The sequence below is a fragment of the Galendromus occidentalis genome, unplaced genomic scaffold (assembly GCF_000255335.2).
Source record: "Galendromus occidentalis unplaced genomic scaffold, Mocc_1.1 scf7180000077460, whole genome shotgun sequence".
In the NCBI taxonomy this organism is placed as follows: domain Eukaryota; kingdom Metazoa; phylum Arthropoda; class Arachnida; order Mesostigmata; family Phytoseiidae; genus Galendromus; species Galendromus occidentalis.
The window spans coordinates 95,913-114,668 of NW_003805448.1; the positions used below are offsets into that span (position 1 = coordinate 95,913).

Here is an 18,756-nt window from a genome sequence, read left to right on the forward strand (position 1 = left end):
CGCACAACCCTGAGTCAACGAAAGGGCCCTCCTGCCACCGCCGCCGCCTTCCTCCTAGCTCGCCATGAGCTCGAGCGAACGACCGACCGAGTGGCCTAGCGGCCGAGCCAGCGGCCGTCGCAGGTTACAGCAAATTATCCGACGTAGGCAATATGTTATGCTACCTCCCCTCTATCGCCTTCTCCCTGGCAATCTTTCCTATCGCTCCTTCTCGAAGCGAGCTTCCCCACTAATCGCCGGGTAGTGCTGAGCTTGTGGGTTATCCGTCATGATTGCGATGCAAACAGAAGTAGTTTTAGCCAAAGTGGAAGGGGGAAGAACAACGAGTTTGTCATCAGAACAGCCGTCAGGACAACGGAGCTCCATACCCCGCATCCTTGCCCGACACCACCGCGATCCTTGCCCGACACCACCGCGATCCGAGCAGGACTAGAATCTACTGCAATCAGCCGTAGTCCCACGTGTTTTCGCTATGGGAAAATTACTCCTGCAACGATTCTCGGGAGTAAGTGTCCCGCCGGGTAGCTCCGTCGCGCAGACAACTCGACTTCTCGATACAACGACAGATAGGCAACTCACGAAGGGACCGCGCTTGGCCTTTTCCTGAGTGCGGCGGGAGCGAGCTCGAATCGATTCTGTTCTCAATAATTCACTCTGCCAGCCCGTCAGTCAGTCCGTCCGTCTGTCAGTCAATCTGTACGTCGGCCTAGTGGATGGTGGGAACAACGACGGCGACTTTCACGACTCGTCGACCACCGTCATCGTTTTGTTCAGCAACTTTGCCACGAATTAAAATTACAAGACACAAAACTGCCCATCACAACCCCATACAGCGCCAGATATTTATGGGCTACGAAACTATCAGTTGCTAGTCAGAGCTCCACTGCCCGAACTGCAGTCTGTCGGGGGGCGAGAGGGGGGCTTTTGTGGACCTTCATGAGCCTCTCATTCATTTTTCAACTTCCGTTCCGTGGACAGCTCCCCCCGATGCTCCTCCTCGATGAGGTCTCATCTCTCCGGGACGAACGTCTTTCGTCTGATGACCGGACGGGCTGGAGACTATTTTGTTTTCGGAAAATCTTGGTAAACTCATTCGATTGGTGATGGGCCAGTGTCAGTAGAACATCCAGGGAATCCTATGATGAGGTCAAGGCGCCTCGCGGTCTGACCGAGAACAAACTGTCAGGTGGAGTTTTGCATAGCTATCTCGTATTGCATCTGCTGATTTATGCAAAGAGCGAATCTCATTGTATCTGTTATGAGACCTGTTCCGAGCATAACTCAAAATTATTGCCCCGTGTAACTAGAAGGTCTTCCAGGAGAGAAGATAGCGCGCCTGTCGGGAATGTTCGCCGAGGGGGACGTCGGGAAGTTTCCGCTCCAATTTTGTTCGGATCGATCGGAGCGAGGATTTCGCGTGAACATACGTCGTTCGTACTTGCCGCATTGCGTCGATGAACGGAGACAGCAGTGGCGGTGGCAGCTTTCGCAGCGAGCAGCATGTGGCTCCAACTTAAATTGACTGGAAGCGCGGAGTGCCCGCGACCGCTCTGTAACAGAGCAAGCCTATCGCTTGTCGGCAGGGTTTCACGGGTGAAGGAGTTTGTCCCTTTATGAGCTAGCTAGATTACCATTGAGGCAAAGGAGCACCGGAAGCAACACTGAGCCCGCTTGGCGATGTGGTCACTAAAAGTCGAACGGATTCTCGAGGCTGTCTTCTGTCTTTTGTGAATTCGCGCTAGCTCAGTGACACTGGGGTCCGACGGGAACTCCGGGAATTTCGAGCGCGACGAAACGCCGGATTCGTTCCAAATGTTATCGCCCCACTGAAAATCCGCTCTCGACACCCGGCAATGAACGCAAGATTGGGAAGAGACGCCTCGCGTGAACTGCGACGATTCTCGAGCGTCTTCGTTGTCCGAGGCGACATCGAATTCTAGAGATTCGAGAGGTCGCCCGATGAGAGCCCGCAGGGTGAGCCTGCCTGAGGCCTCATCGGAATCGAAATCTCCGTGATCTCAGTGTCTTCGCCGAGTTTGCCTGTGAAAATATGAAGTACTTTCCATGAGTGACAGTTCCTAACGAAGACGTCCCGGGGAAGCCAAACGCAAGCCTAATCCTCTTAGAGGGAAACCACAGGCTACACCAGCGGCCGCCGGCCCGACCACGCCGCAAAGCTCCCTCGTCCTTCGCCACCGACTCCTCTCTTTTTATGCCCCTCGTTCCCCGTTCCGTCCCCTTCGCTCATATCGAGATTCTTCCAAAGGCCATTCCGCCAAAAAAAACTCCCCTCAACAGAGATTGCACTCGTGATGACGAAAGCGACCGCAAGCGACGTTGTCTTTTTCCCTGATGAAAAACTTCGGAGCCTCATCCACTATTGCGATGATCGCGCCACAACCCGCGAACCCAACCCGCTAGCGATCGCGTTCTCTATTTAAAGGAGGAAATCGAATCTGGACATTTCCCGGGATCTTCGTCTATTCTAGAGACTCCCCAGAACACCAGAAACAGATCGAAGCGAGCCTCTGGGAGACCGGTACGATTCTCGGAGTACTATGAATTATCCCTCGCTAGGATGTCTTCATAGACGTGGATGATGGACTGCTTTCCGGCAAGCGGCGGGAGAGCAAGGGAGGTAGTGGACTCCGCGCCGTGAGCGCGTGTCGCTCGGAAAGTCGGACCCAGCAACGTGCAGTCGCCGAGTCGGCTCGTTCACCAACCTGCTTGCCAGCTACTAGTAGAGGCTATCTATTGCATTTGAACGTGCGGTCACGGGCTCAATGAAGCCTTCGCTATGACCACTTCCCTAAGCGGACGAGCGGCCGACCCAGCGGCCGACCGAGCAGCCGGTGCGCTAGTCACTTGGTTGGGCTAGTCGTCCCGCGACTCCCTTCATTGGTCAGCATGCCCATCCTGACTTGCCCTGCTAGAGCCACCCCGGTGGCTCGTCGCTTCGCTCTCAAAGTCCCTCAGGACCTATCGTCCTTATCCTACTTGTAGACCAAGCCGCCTCCGAGCCACCGACTGGTCGTCGAGGTGGTCGTACGATTCCGCCGCCGACGCTAGCGGTGGTATCTGTGGCGGAGGACTCGTTGCCCGGTGGCCTCCTCTGGAAGAAGCTCCTCAACGAGGACGGTGCTGGCGCGGCGGCGGCCTGGTACCGGCCTCCATGGCGAAATTGTTCACTAGAGGGTTGAAGCCCCGAGGGAAACAACGAGAGCCGTTCAGGTAGATAGCCCACTCAAGAAAAACGCATTTTAAACGCGACTCCCCCGAAAACACTGCCCGTCCGAGCGCTCGCTTTGTCGACGGCCATCTGGAAACAGAGCTGTCTCGGGTTCTTTATCTTCATCCTGGAAGTCGAGAAGGTGTTGTAAGCGGATCTTACCTTGTTGACACGAGTTTCGCTGGTTCTCCGTGAGGTTGCTCCGCTTTTCAGCAACCAGCGTGTGGGGCGGGGCTTGAGCTCTATGTCTTGGGTTGCAAACACTCGGTATTATAGAGTGATTGATGTCTCCTGATCTATGGTGATTCTGCATTCCCCGTGGGTTGCTCCCCCCTTCATTCCCACCGATCCAGAGGAATCGACCGGTTTTCTTCGGAGGCTCAGGGCTGTTCGAGGCTCGATGGAAATCCGTTGTGGCCGAGGGACGTTTCGATATTGATAGGACTCGTCAATTTTCGTACTTAGGTACTCGATTCTCCTTTTAGTTCGCTCGAGGAGGGAATCGCAGAATAATTGTAGTCACGAAGGCAGAGGCCGATGGACATTGTTCGATTTCTCGCGAATACGAGGCTATGAGGTAGATGGACCGAGAGATCCACGCACGGATCCGCAGATAGATGGACGACTCGGCCACGTACTAACTAGAGTATTAAAATGTGATAAACGTGACTTCTGTTGCACAGAGTCGCTCTCACCCTCCGAGTCCGGTCATCTCTCCGTGCAGCGAGTGACTCAACAACGTAGAGGATCACTCGGAGATCGGACTGTTCCTCTCGACAATATCCCGTTGCCGTCCGTTCAGGAAGAGTGTGCGATCAGGTGACCCGATAGCGAAAGTTCCGAAGATTTGGGATCTTCGACTCGATCACGAGTGAAACATCGACCGGAAAACCGCGGGGCGCTGATCGGGCGAGTCGGAATCATCGGGACAATTCTAAGGAGCCGTTGAAGGGTCGCCGCCGCTCGGACTGGATGGACTGATGAAAGACGGGAATCGTGGCTGGACGGAGCGGGCAGACTCGGAGAGAACGAAAGATAGGGAAGTCACTCACTAAGTCAGTCAGTCAGTCAGTAACTTCCCTCCTCTTGTGGTGGAACAAAAAGATTAATTTTGACTTGCTGGCTGCTTTCGAATAATGAATGGCAAGCGGCGGCGCCGTGCGCTTGTCTCGTGGTGCGTTTCTTTGCTTTTCCTTCTTGTCGTCCTCCTTTTCTGGCTCGGTCTCAGCCGCTCCTTTCCTTTCCTGGAGCAGCAGCTGCGCAGCCTGGAGAAATCGGAGGCACGGAGAAAGACAGACGGGGAAGGAGGCAGTGACGTTTAGTGGCCTTTAAGATAGATGGGTTTTCTCCGTTTTTTCGCGGGCTCGCTGTGCGCTCCGTCCGCGCGCTCGCATACGGACCCAGGAAGAGGTGGGGAGAGACACAACGACATCCTGTGCGAAAGCACTCGTCTCGGACTTCGAATTGTTGCAGGGATTTCTCTGAGGTATCACGTGCCGTGAATCGGATTTCAATCACTCCCGCTAGCTCCCTCTTAGCGATAGCTAATTCGATTGGCTTTGATCCGCGTTCCAGCGACTGGAAGCCGATTCCCACGTTTCATTCTGCGAGAGAGAGAAATGGCCTGATTTTCTTGTCGAGGCGTTAAAGAAACAACGTTCTCCGGACATGGTCGGTGCGTGCTTCATCGTGACGCCTATCGAGTTATCGATCTTAGCCGACGAATGATTTCGAATGTGATCCGTCCCGTGTTTCGAGACATCTCACCGTCTCGTGATCAGCGGTCTCACTAGAAAACAATTCCTTCGTGCTGGAAAACGTACCTACGTGGTCAGCCCCTGACGGGGACTCTTCGGAACCGCTTTCAGAAAAGTCGAAGAGCTTCCGTTCTTCACCCACGGCGCCGGCGTATAGGCTTCCTCGGTCTTGATTTTCTCGTTCGGACGTCTGTAGGGCTTCTAATGGTTCCCGCGTCCTCGTTCTCTTCGACTCGCTCCCCGCAAGGGCAAATCAATCTCGGAGGGTTTTCTGACAACTCGTCAAGCGGGCCGTGGTCAAAATCTGAAAGTGGAGCCTCCCGGGGAGCCGCATGCGAGGGCCGGATCCTATCATTCGGAACTCGATGGACAAGACGGACCGAATAAAGGCGTCCAATAAGCATGACCTCCGGTGACGATGAGTCCGGAGGGGAGCGGTCTCACACGGCTCTGATTCCGGGGGAACAGAGCGGGAATCATCGTCATAGTCGGCGTTGTCGTGGAGGCGTAGGATCGAAGTCGAAACGAGTTTGCTCTCAATTTCGATGGTAATGACATTTACTCCAGAGAGTTCAGGAGATTATCGCGCCGAGTTACCCCATTCTCAGTGTCGGGCTCTGCCCCCTCCCTCGCTCGCTCGTTCGCTCCCGCGAGCGAATTCCACGCAGGAGCTCCTCGTCGGACCGAGAGGAGACGGCGAAGCGGACAGGAGCGGAAACGATTCAATGTCTGTCGAGGGAGACTGGAGCTTAACCCCGAGCTCGGGAGGGGAATTGATTTCGTGTCTTGAGCAGAATCGCGTATACTTGGAAATCACACTCGGAAGTTGACTCCAGTTTTCCGCAATTTTTGACTGTATCGGAAAGGCTCTAATTTTTCCCTTCAAGAGATAGAGCTATTAGTCCCCGTCGGACACGGGGGAACAATGCTTTAGTCGCTGCCTCCACATCGAGCTCCAGGATAGCGAATATTCTCGCGGAGCGAGCCAGGCAACCTACGTAGACGTATCGCGGGAGGCTCATCGCGAGTAGGTCGGTTCGAAGGCGTACCCAAGAGCCGCGGCTGTGCGGACTCCTCGGATCTTCGATCCTCCGGGATTTTCTTTTTCTTCGTCTCAGTTAAGCTTTAGGTGAAGAAAGCCTCGAGAATCAACCACTCAGCCCGTCTGCCTGGCTGCTCACCGGCTGCTCGGTTAGACAACGAACTAACCAAGCAATTAAGCAGTCTCGCATACACAAAAGCAGACCCACAGAAAAACGGAGTGACGCTCCCCTCTGTTTTCGGATAAGGAAGTCTGCCCCGTCCGCTATCTGCTCGAGGCGAGCTCTTCTTGATTATCTCACCTTCATTCTTGCGGAGCTCTCGCGGCTCTCAGTGTTCCTTCCGAGGAATTCAGGCTGTTGGACATTGACTATGAGCAATCATGGAGGGGATTCGACGGCACTTGACCGGTACCGAGTTGGGAGAAGTTGAGGAATTCAAAGGAAAAAGAAGGGGAGCGCAACCTGAGCTGAGTTTTCCGATGAATCCCAGCGTAACCTTTACATTCCTAGTATTTTCTCCTGTATCGTCAGCGTTTCCCTTATTTTGCTCGTGGTTGCACCTAGGTATATTCAGTCCGGGGCTCTCACCCGCGGATTCACTCGCTGACGGTGTTGGTCATGGAAACCTCCTGGACGCAGACAAACAGCTCCTGGACAATCGACGGAGCGCTAGAGAGGCGTTCGGCCTTATTTCGAGCAGTCGGGCTTTGTCTCGTCATGGCGTGAACCCATCTCTTCCTCAAAACGATCCATTCTTTGTTTGCATTCGCAGACAAAAGTTCAGGAAGACACTATGTGCGTGGTCAGTGACGGAACGCGCCAAATCACGCCACGATTTCGCAGTTTGTACTTCGAGCCACGGAAGGAGGAGGATGTTCCGCGTTCTCTGGCTGCGCTGCAGCTTTTGACTGGGTGGCAGGTCTACAGGCGAGACACGTTTTCTCTTTTAAAATAAGCATTAGTGTGTCTCTCTTTGCGAGGTTGCCGTAACCCGGCGGCCGGTCGGCAGCCGAGCTACCTACCTATCCACCTACCGAGTCTCCGGAGATCACTAAAAACCTTTAGGCTTTTAAGTCGTATGAGCTCAGTACCAAATACCAAAGCGAATACCGAGCTTCCCCGAGCACGGTAACATTTCTGAGCCCGCTCCGCGGGAGCCCTCCCTGCTTGCAGCGTACAAGAATTTATTTATCACAAGTGCTCACACATATACATGAGACATGAAGGATCTCCCGTCGTCGTCAAGGGCTACGAAAGCCGATTCGCGAGTCGGCGCAGCCATTCGGATTGATGGTTGATTATTTCAAGTGCGAGAGGCTCGAGAACTCAAGTCCTAGGTATAGACGAGGGCAAAGGATCATTTGCAAAGCTGACTCGCTTCACCCGGGTGAGGTTATCAAATGAAACACACAGTCGTGCGCCTTCCCAGGGGTCGCAAGCGAGAAATCTCACTCGAATCGGTCTGGATCAGCTCCGATAGTGATGCACTATTAATGCCTCGCAGACTCAGGAGTCGGGGCTGCTGCTGCTGCTATATCTGTGCCACCCACATTTGTTTGCACTGTTTTCCCGGTCGAGTTTGTCGGGACAATTTGTGAGGAGTAGACAGCGAGCTCAGTTAATACGCTACGATAGGTTCCTCTCTCCGAGGCTAATGAATAAAAGTGCGAAGAAATCACAGCATCCTGGAGTAGTCGAAGATTTGCAACTGTGTAACTGCTCCAGTCCATATGTCCCTCATGAATCGTTGTCATAGCTATCCAGCGTGCTTCGAAGGATGAAATCTTATGCTACCGACCAATGGCCAAGCTGACAATGTTTGTGAGCGAATGTTTGTAACCAGAGCTGGACGGATGAAATACCACATCCGTACGATTCTCGCTTCAGACGGAAATGGTAACGCGTGAACGCGTCTTTTGATATTGAAGCGCCATCCGATATGGCTCCCTTTCTTTTACGCAACTTTGAATGAAAAGTGTTTCATGTTTCTTCCCGTGGAGCTCGAGTTCGGTCAAGCGTCGTATTCATCCTCCGAACATTCAGCTACATTCAGATCTTCACAATGTAGAGCTGATGGAATGCACCGCCATCCTCACCCCACCCCACTCCACCTGCTTCCAACCGCGAAAAAAACATGTAAGCCCTCCCTTTGAGAGTTTCACAGCGACAAGGTGTAAGAGGTGAACTCAGGCTGCCGGTACGACAGTCTTCGGGAAATACTGCATTGAATGTATCTTCCCTGCCGCTAAAAGTGATTTCATCGAGTCCGCGATGGGTAACGAGGATCTGTCTCCGATTAGCGTCGTGCAGCGTGATAGATATCAACGACTGGTCGAGAGGAAATCGTCCACGGAACAGAATTAGGTAAGCGCACATCCCGAGCTATGTTTCGCGGAGGGAATCGGGAAGAAGGGAGACGAGTGGAATTTCCGAATGCTTATTTTAATTCCGAGCCCTATTTGTCGCTAGACAGACGGCAGTCGTCTGAGCAGGGGTCGTGACTCCGGGCGGCGGGAAGCCTCTGATGAAATGACTTGGCGTGCACCTCCCCCATAGATCATTGCGGTGCTATTTTTCCTTATAAATCGCTAACATCTCCCCACTGTCCGTGGCTGTGGGCGATGTGGAGTCGACCGCGCGCTGTGATTATATAAAAGTCGCTTACGCCCAACCCAGCAGAGCCACATATTCGCGAAGTGCCGCTGTCGAATGTTCCCAAGCGGCTTCTGCGAGAATTCACCCCAAATGCCTACCGATAGATAGACGACGCTACAAGAGAGAGCAGACTCTCAGTTTCTCTAAAGGAAAATACTTTTGTTCTGTTTCGAAATAAACATCGATTTCGTCTATGGATTTATTAATTTATAACGATCCGTCCCAATGCATTGAGTTTTCCGCTAGACTATCTCGTCTCTTCCCGTATCTCGGAATTCGCAGAGATCTGTTCTGCCTAGTCGGTGTGTCCCCTCAGTCAGTGTCTCCTGAGGGGTCTCAGCTCCGAGACGAGTATTGCTCACAGGTTCCCGGGAGTCCGAGGTGTGACTCACCACTTATCGACAACGAGGAGAAGAGCACAAACTCCTCAACGAGTTGAAATTCTACCTTCGTTCGTCTGTTTTCGATCAGCGGGACTTGTGTCATCAGTGTCGAGCATCCCTCGGAAATTCTATCGGAATAAAACAAGTCCTTTAACAATAAAAGAACAAGTCCTTCTTGTACCACTGATGATTCGCCGCTTCGATGGATTGTCGGAATTCCGATGAGAAGTGAAATCGAGTCTGTACATTTACATTAGAAATTCGAACTTAGATCCTGCTTCTGTCCCTGCCAAATCTCAACGAGCTCGCTTCGGATTCGGGAAGCTTGTCTTGGTTCCAAAGAGACTTCCACAACGAAAAATAGGGTCCTGCAGAGTGGCGGTACAGAATCTCTGAGCTCACCGTCTGGATCCTACGTCGGAAGCGGTTGGATGACCCTCGAGGCAGATGGATCAACGTCTCGTGGCGGTCGTCTTCAAGTCAGAGAAATAAGGCAAGTTGTTGATAAACATGTACAGAGCTAAATAGCTTGGATCGCCTCCGCCTTGCCGGTGCCATTTCATCGATGTTATCTTGTAGCATCTCGATCGGCGATCTCTCTCGTAGGACACGAACGACCTCAACTCCGGATGTCTGTCGTCACCGCTACGCTCCATAATCAGAGGCGGAAAAGTTCGTCTTACAACTAATTATTATTTCTCTGATCCTCATGGCTCCCGACATGCGTATCCCTCCTTCCTCAGAACATCTTTTATATTACACTCGTCGGCCACCCGAGCAGGGATACGCTGGATACGATTCCTGGCCGGGAATCGCCCCGCCGACCCATTCCTGACCTGCCATACCGCCTCATTCCTATAAATACTCGCTCTGAACTCATCAGAATGAGTCTTGCCATGGATTTCATTTCTGAATAGTGATTTCAACGCACATATATAATATATATATACTGTAAGAATGTAAAACTTCACAGGATGATAACCTAGTACCGCGCGAGTTCCGTCGACGCCCTGGAGTTACAGTACCAAAGACAGTTTGAGTTGAGCTGGGTATCTGCTTCCTCCGGACTTCCGTGATAGTAGGAATTCTTCTCCATTTGTCCCAAGTTCGAAATTTCCTACCTAAGTACCGTATTTAATGTTTATGTACACCTCCGGGACCAACGTGTCGATAACCTCACTTGCTCCATGATCTCGCTTCCAAAAATCAAATGGCACACCACGTTGTCGGCTCAAAACTTGTGCTCCGTTCGTCACACTGTAAACCGACGACACCAGCAGCGAGCAATCTCGTGCGAGGTTCATGGAGACGACATCACTTACTGGACCCCGTCCGTCAGTCTGATCCTCTGTCGGTGAGTCGGTCGGTCAGCCTGTCGCTTCGTCCGCTCGTCCGTGGCCTCTCACTAGCCGCGAAATTCCCTGCTGCTGCTGCTGTTGGGTGTTCTGATGAAAAGGGCCATCATCGTCTACTTCCTGTTGAGTTTCCGCCACTTCCCGACCGTCTAGCTCCCTGGATCGCCGATTCGGCGGCACGGTGGCCGTCCGGCTACTCCGACGGGAGGAGTTCAGTAACGATATCACAGACCGACGACGATGCCGCTTGAGTTCCAACTCCCATCGCCAGTTGGCTTAAATTTGGCGTTGATCGGAGGGGAAGCATTACAATGCATCTGATAGAATATGCATCATTTGTCGAAGGAAGCAAGCCCACAGGATCAAGTGGGCGTTCGTCGACGCTGCAAGGAACACGAAACGGTGACAGCACGCTCCTGAAAGCGTGCACGCTCGCTGCCCCTCTTTCCGTCAGGCACCAAAGTCCACCATTCCGATACAATTTGGATATCTACCATCGATGCTGGACTAATGCATTGATTCCGATCCTGACACAGAATGACTACGGTTCTGGGGGAATGGGAATACAGGGTACGACTTACGTCTGAGCCATGAAGTACCAGCTGACTTCAGATGAAGCCCGGAGACATATTTGTTGGCCTCGTAGGCAAACGCATCGCTGCTTTGAGTGACTTCTCTCGAAATCGTGGCGGTGCATTTCAGTTTGAGTTCATCGTTGGGGAAATGGTTTGGCTGAAGGCGGATTCTGAGGTTCAAGATGCTGCCTCCTGAGCGAGGGATAGAATAGGAGAGAAATTAGGAAATCCTATGAGCGGCCCCATCTGATGAGTTTCCTTTCACTGCAAGCTGCTTTCACTCACCGTTGAACTTCCTCAAGTTTTCCGGACGAGCTTCCTTATCGTTGATGTACCATTGGAGCGTGACTATCTTGTCGACTTCTCCTAACGTGCAGTTGAGATTGGCCTCGTCGCCCACGTCGTAGCGATCTTTCGGAGCGTGGATCATCGGCGTGACGCGGGGTTCTCCTGCAGATTCTGCGAGAGTTACGGAATATTGGCCCTCTAACATATCGTCGTATACGTCTTTTACTAAACGGGAGGGTGCGGGCTGCTTATGTCGAATTAGCTCTAAATCCAAAGCTCCGCCAGATATCGTCGGGTCGCGCGTAAGCCCAGCAGAAGAAGTAGATGGGGGCATGCGAGGAACAAACGAGAAACGAAGCGAGCGACGATCGCGAGCCCCACGACAACAACCGTGAGAAGCTCCCTTCGGCGTCGCGAATTCTTGCGGGTAGAAAACTATGGCTCTTGCCCTCCCATTCAAACGTTGCTAACCTGTCGGTCGATCTCTCTTGTTGGTTGTCCTCTTCGGCAGGTAGCGGTCCCCCATCACTAGCTCCTCCGAGAATCGGCCCTCGGTTTGAAGCGTGTATGCCATGCACCTGGAAAGCGTTTGCGTCAGATCGCCAGGAAAAGACGTCCTCATCATGAGCCAGGGTTCGCGAGGCTGTAAGGACTCACTTGAGCTCAAGGCGGCCTCGTGCGACGTCGGTTTGCCTCACGGTGAACTGTATGTTAGAGCTCATGGACTGCAACCCGTTGTCGTGACGCATCGCTCCCGAATGTAATATTTGGTGCAATCCGGAAGGCTGCCAAAAATAATTTTTTTGATCTCCAACCTGTTTCTGCTTACTCGACGACAGATATGAAAACATCGAGCTTCTGCCTTGACGATTTTCGCCGATGTAATCTCACGATCCTTCGGTCGTAGCCCAAACCGTTCGATGCTCCAGGAATCTCAGAGGTAGACTGCTCGCTTCGCTCGGCGCAGGAGCTTTCCGCTATTTTCGACGCTCCCGTAGGAGCTGTCGTCTACTCACCGTTTGATTATTGATGAACCAACGCAACATCGCTCGCGGTCTGGAGGGTCTTGAGTAACACGTGGCGTTGACAACGTCGCCGACGTGGTAACTATTTGACAAGCCCTGTATGACGGGTCCTTCCTCGGGGAGCACTGTACCACGAAAAACAGCGTCTGAGCTCAAGATGTGCTTCTAAAGCTCTCATTCTCATGGCGGCTTCCGCTCATTAGCGAATAATATTCGCTCCAGAATGGCGTTTACGCCGGCAACCAAAATTTTGACAATTCTCCGTCACAAGGACTGCAACAGAAGAGCTGCGAGTGCCAGTTCTTCGACAAGTCCCGGGCGCAGCGATTCTGACAAGAGATTCCGCCGGCGGTGATAATTCCCACCCAACGGGAGCTATACGCGCTCATCCGACGGCTCCCTTTCCGGTCAACGTACTTACGAATAATATTTTCTGACATTGGAGACTCACCGTAAATCCGCATTTCCTTCTCTCCGCGAACGGTCTGGTATGCGGGACCTTCGGTCGAGACCTCGCAGCCATAAACGCCTTCGGAGTTTATGTCGGTGCGCGCTAAATACACTGTATTCTTCGTCGACCTCGTGGGCTACGGAGGAAAGAAACGGACACGGTTAGCGGGAGCGTCAAGCTCTCGGCTCACGTCGCGACGCGTCGCCAAGGAAGTGTAACTTTTCGGCGTCGAACGACTCCTCGACGAATCTGCGGATGAGGAACGCGAGACGAGTGTGGCTCATCGGGAACCAAGGACCCCTGGGCGCGTCACCATCCGGTGCCCTCCAAATGTGGGGCAGATCACGGTAACGTTTAAATGTCACTTGGCCATGTGAGTCATTATCGATAGAATACGAACATAGCTTCATCTGATACATCGACGGCCGGTTTCATTACAGCGACAACATTGCTCCACCTACGCTCTGACTGTTCACGGTTCCCGAAGGCGAAGCAGCTCTACCACTGGATAATAATGGGGATAAAGGAAGGGGCGCTTGCGTCTACGTGGAGTGACGTGGCCGGACGACCCGGTCGCTGGGGTACAATAAAGTTAACATTTTGAAATACACAGAAGGCTTCATTTGAAGCCGGGCGTCGTTCGTTATTGCCTTAAACTTCGTGATGTTCCGACAAATTGCCGTTCGCCCACCACGCCAACTGTGGGCTCGTCGTTCACTGATCGAGCTGCTTCCAGACGATAGAGCCCGCCACTCAAAGTTCGCAGAGCCTTGCTCTCCAAGTTCGACTCGAACAATTCAGCGGACGAGTTTTGCTCTCGCCGAGTAGTACCCACCGCGCATTTTCCGTACGGACGATCGAGTCGATGCCGAAAGACTCGCGATTCCAGATCCAAGCTTTCTCGTCAGACGAGCATTGCAGAGAGATGATTCAGAATCGTATCCGGGGATCAAGATTCCAGGTAGGCGATACCAGCACTAGATTTCCCCCCCAGGATCAGAATGGTCCGCTGGATCTGCCTTCATTGACAGGGTTTCGCGGGACGTTTCCAAAACTCATCTAAATAGATACGCATTCGAATTCACGGCGTTTATGTAATTCTGCTGGGCGGGAGCTTCGGAATGATTCAGAACGGCGCTCCACAGAGACCGTCGCGAACTTTGATCCTCAGGGGGTCGAGGGTCCAGTCGGCGGGCGGGCGGGCGGGCTGGGTGACCGCCAGGTTGACAGCGTATTATGATTCGACGAATACCGCTCACTATTGCCCCAGCCGCTGCCTGACGTGCAATTATCCCTTGACTTGCTGCACACGTTCTCGAGCGTGTTTGAAATACTTTGCGAACAGAAGAGGGCACCAGTTCCGCTTTCGCTAGCTCTTGCCTCGATACTATGTACATTGGGGAGGATGAGAGTGGTGCAATGCTTCGAAGGTAAGCGAGCCAAGGCTCAAGAGAGCAGCCGTGGCTTCGGAGTATTCAAAAACTCCCACGCTCCGAGTGATTTTACTTCCGAATCACCTCATCTTGATCCGATGAGGTATTCTTCTTCCCCCCTCATCAACGAGGATGGGGAAAAGAGTCCAAGGGAGACTTTTTCGAATCATGAGAATTCAGGGACGTTTCGTTATCTCTGGCGCCGTCAAAAGATCAGCAGCTGATTTTCTCGAGGTCGGCAGGTCTCTCTTCTCCTTGTCTGATCTAGAACCCTAATTCATCCAGATCATGCCGGAAATTCCTCTGTCAGAGGTGAGGAGCATGCTTTCGGAACTCGCCCATAAGTCATGACTAATGACCGAATTCATACCACCTACAGATGGCGGCATACCGAGTCGAATTGTTGCTCTTATCAATCATCCAGAAGGTGCTGGAATTTCGAGACGGAGCCGGCAGCAGCGGACTCTGAGCAGCACTGATTCGCTGTGACGTCCCGACAACATGTATCCATTGCTCTCGTCCTCGTTAGTCGAGCCGGAGGATAATAAGCTTCATGAATAATGCAATACGAGTAAGCGCGACCAGTTGGTTCAGTGAGTGCAAGCGGCCACCAGCTCATGACTGTCGACACCGTCCCTGGCGTCGGGCGGGAGCATTATCCCGGTGATGATGATGATTATAATAATCATCATCGTCGTGATCGTCGCAGTCGTCCATGTGGCTCGAAAGCAGTCCGCGTGAGAGATGAAAGAGTCAAATTCATGAAGTTGATCGCAAAGAGCGCGAAGGGGATCAAGCGTGCAGCATCAATCTTGACCAGCTGCCGTCTACCATTAGACTGAGCCTCATTGCTCTTTTACAGTGGAGAGCTGCTCGGAAGAAGTCGGAGGCACCAGCCGCGGCAGGGACATACATTGTCTCAAATGGCTTCTTAATATGAAAAAGATGATCTTTATCGGGGGCATGGGACGACGCAGGAGGGCGTCGTGGATGAAGATCCACCTGACCCTGCGTCGGTCCGATCTAGCTTCCCGGGTCTCCTCCTTAGCCGCTCGGCTTCCCAATACTCTGGTACGAAAATCTGGCGCGCGAGCAAATGCGCGCTCGACGGGCGGGCGTTCGGACGGTCGGTCGGCTGGCCGAGGGCAAGGGCGGGCTGGCGGAGGACGGGGCGTGCGGGGCGAGCCCGGGGGCAGAGGGTGTGTCGTATTGTCCGTCACGTGCTGGGTGGAGTTCCCACATTCAAAAATAAGCTACTGAAGGGCCCTGGGGAGTCTCTAGGGGACTACGCGCACAGCCACCAACGATCGAGCTGGCAGCCCACTCAGCCCCTGTATGAGAGAAGACCAACCCGCGCTCCTGAGAGAAGCAGTTCGAGGGGCAGAAACTGACTGGATAGCTCGGGAGACCGTCACAACTACAGCGGTGAGCTAATAAATTCATTAAAATAAGAGAAGAAAAGCTTGACAACATACGACCAAAGACACGGTTCGAGCACTAGTAAAGGAATGAGGGCGTGTTCTCCATCATCTGGAGGAGGGAGAGAAAATAGTGACGAGTCTCTCAAATTCTCGCCTGCTCAGTGTCAGCAGATGCCAACGCGCCGTCCGCGGAATCGGCTTTCTCGTCAGCTCATTAAATGAGACCAATATTCGCACCGTAGAGTTTTTCTCTATCTCAACACGATCATGATGGAGGTCTGCTCTCCCCTGATCGTAGCCCTTCACCACTACCCTCGCCTTCTGAGGTTTTTGCCTCAGTCTAAACATAGACCCAATGGATAACGGGAGATTAGCGCATGGATTCAGGAATCGAGGACGCTATTACTGATTGACGAAGCAGAGGTCACGACAAGGCCGAACATCGGTTTGACGAGAAAGAAGACATGCACCGCAGGGATGGGAACAGCAACGGCACCATCACCTGCAAGGCCAGAGATCCCAAACAAAGAACGGACGAAATGAAGGGGACCGGAAAATTTTTAAGTAAACGTGAGGCGGCCAGTTCTCTCTCTGTCATCCCTTGATCCTGAATCCTACGCGGCTCGTTGTCTGTGTCGCTGGCGATAATGATTACAGTCACTGTCGACGGCAGATGAAAAGACGAAAGAAGAAATAATTTACGAACAACCATCCATGCCCCGAGCGTCACCAACGGCGCCGGGTGGGGACACCGGCTCCGCCGACAGCATGAGCCGCGGTCGTCCGAGATCACAGCGTGCAGCTTAGAGGATTTCTCCAAGACGAACAAAACGCAATTGAGCTGCTGCTGCTGGAGAACTACCTCAAGAATCTATCGAGCCCACCGCTGAGCTCCATATCCTCCCGGTGCCCTCCCTCGACAACCCGACGCCGGAATTATCGGCCGATTGCAAGCTTTCCCCATGCAAATATGCGGGGTTTCCAAGTAGGCATCTGACAGTGTCAACTGGAGTAACGGCTAGAATAACAAGAGAGGTGTGTCTCGATTTTTCTGGAATCGGAGCGATGGTCCGACGACTGCTAGTTCGCGATGGTAGTCGCATGTCCGGAATCTCTCCCTTCTATTGCGTCGGTGAGCCTTGCGTTACGACACGTTGGCTCAAATATTCAAGCATATTCTCTCGGGTACTCACGTCAACAAACATTCCCGGCAGTTCATACACCTGTCCCGGCATAGGATCTGACGGGAGATATCTGAAGAATTCGATGTTATTCTTGTACCATTTCACTGAGTACAGGGTTTCGCTGTCGAGGTCATATTCGCACAGGAGTCGCACGGCGTCCCCGCTCTGAACGGATCCTGGCACGTGTAGAGCTGTCAATTTCAATCCTGAAAGAGGAGAAGGTCAACTCATGAGAGAAATATCTGGGAGCGGCGGCCTCGCGATGAGGATCGAAGCTCCGATCGCACGTGTATACTGCCTCGATTAGAAGACTTCTCCAGGAAGTCTCTTATCTTATGGCCTTGAGAATATCAGTTCGAGAGTTTCCATCGATGAGAATGACGTGACCTAGCGAATGTCTTCTCGGGAACTCTGCCCGATGTACGACGATGAGACGAATTCACAGCATCTCTCTCGACTCTAGATTACCACCCAGACGTCGCAGAGCTCGTTGAAGAAAGAAAAATGAGAAAACGTTTCGTTGAGCCGCGTCTTGGGAGCTCCTCTTTTGCAGACGGTGTTGTCTCCTGTCATTGTCAAGAGAAGCTCGTGCGTTCGCGTGTGTTCGTCGAGAGACTACAACAGTACAAAAAGATCCTGAGTGAAGCATAGACTGACTCGGCGATCGTGCTGAGCCCCTCGAAATTCGCAATGCCCGCATGATGTGCGAGAGAACGACATCGTATTTCAGGTGTTGTTCTACTGCGTCGACTTTTTGCCGAACGCTCCATCAGCCCTTGATCGGCGAGCTACTCGATGACGAAGGCGGTCTAAAGTCGTCGGTCTACCTTCTCCGCTGTAGGGCGTACAGCAGACGAACGTGCAGGCGAACGAGCGGCTCTTAAACAATGTTTCCTTATTAGCCTCGGTCACGCCAGTATGTGCGCCTACCCTTCGAACTTCATCTGCACGAATTAAATATGTTCGACGAACAGCAAATGGAACGAGCGAGCCAATCCGGTCGTCTTTGATATTTTGAGAAAATTCCCTTAAGCTCAGTCGGTTTCGTCTTTGGAGGAAAGTCTGTGATACCAAGCTAATATGACGTCCATGCCCCCCACCACAATCTCGGGATTCCGGAAGATCGATTCGCCGTTGTTAAGAAGTTACCTTAATCGTCGATAATACGAATATTTCCAATTATTGGAAGTAGGCGCCGAGAGGATACAAGACACAATTTCGTGAACAAGCCTGATGGAGACCCCCGGTGTAGGATGTGTGCATTCACCACATCGTTTTGGGATCCGGCAGCTCCTATTAAAAGCAGTCGTAGTTATCTTTTGAGTCAACAGTGACTCCGCCCTCACCACCCTGGATCCGGCACCTGCCCTACTACCTTTGTTCTCTTGTCCGTCGCCGCTTCTAATATACAGCACGGCCACCCCCACCGCAGCCACAATGAGCCAGAGACAGCGGGATCGCTGACCAGCGATTCCGACCACCCCCGACGGAAAGACATGGCGGGCGAGCCGCTGCTTGGACTGGCACCCACCCCACCTGGCTGGGTGGCGCCTCTGCCAGGAGTGCGGTGTTTCTCTTCATCAAACAAGTTGTACACTTTCTCTTTTTGATGGCACATTAGAGAGTGCTTGCCAATGAAATGATGATCGCCTGTACCGTGCGCTGGTGATCAGAGAATGCACCCGGCTCTCTGGACAGAAACCAAGAGCTCGTTCATTGTGCTGCAATCATTCGGAACAAGGCTGACGTCCCGAAGCCATTCGACCCAAAGCGTGCAATGACTGTAAGAATAATGGCAGTGATCCGATATTCTGGTGACTCACTTCATCAATATGGGTTGGAACCCGAGCTCCCTCGAGCCTATTTATTCCCTGTCCCATATATGAAGCTCCAGAAGCCTGTGATGATCTGGCCTGGAAGACTTGCTGTCCTCGCTGTCAGGCTCAAGTTCTCCGGC

At 52.7% G+C, this 18,756-nt stretch overlaps 1 protein-coding gene across 1 annotated transcript in view; it reads right to left on the minus strand.

Moving 5' to 3' along the window:
• The window catches only part of LOC100900311 (uncharacterized), a gene marked incomplete at its 5' end in the record, with an annotated part of 41,327 nt that extends 24,321 nt beyond the window's left edge, over nucleotides 1-17,006 (minus strand). The window contains 7 exons of the mRNA XM_029111689.1: nucleotides 11,004-11,189; nucleotides 11,283-11,447; nucleotides 11,757-11,863; nucleotides 11,943-12,070; nucleotides 12,302-12,435; nucleotides 12,762-12,897; nucleotides 16,809-17,006. Of these exons, the coding sequence (XP_028967522.1) occupies nucleotides 11,004-11,189; nucleotides 11,283-11,447; nucleotides 11,757-11,863; nucleotides 11,943-12,070; nucleotides 12,302-12,435; nucleotides 12,762-12,897; nucleotides 16,809-17,006 (1,054 nt within the window). The remainder of the gene's footprint in view (nucleotides 1-11,003; nucleotides 11,190-11,282; nucleotides 11,448-11,756; nucleotides 11,864-11,942; nucleotides 12,071-12,301; nucleotides 12,436-12,761; nucleotides 12,898-16,808) is intronic.
• Between the last annotated feature and the right edge of the window lie 1,750 nt (nucleotides 17,007-18,756).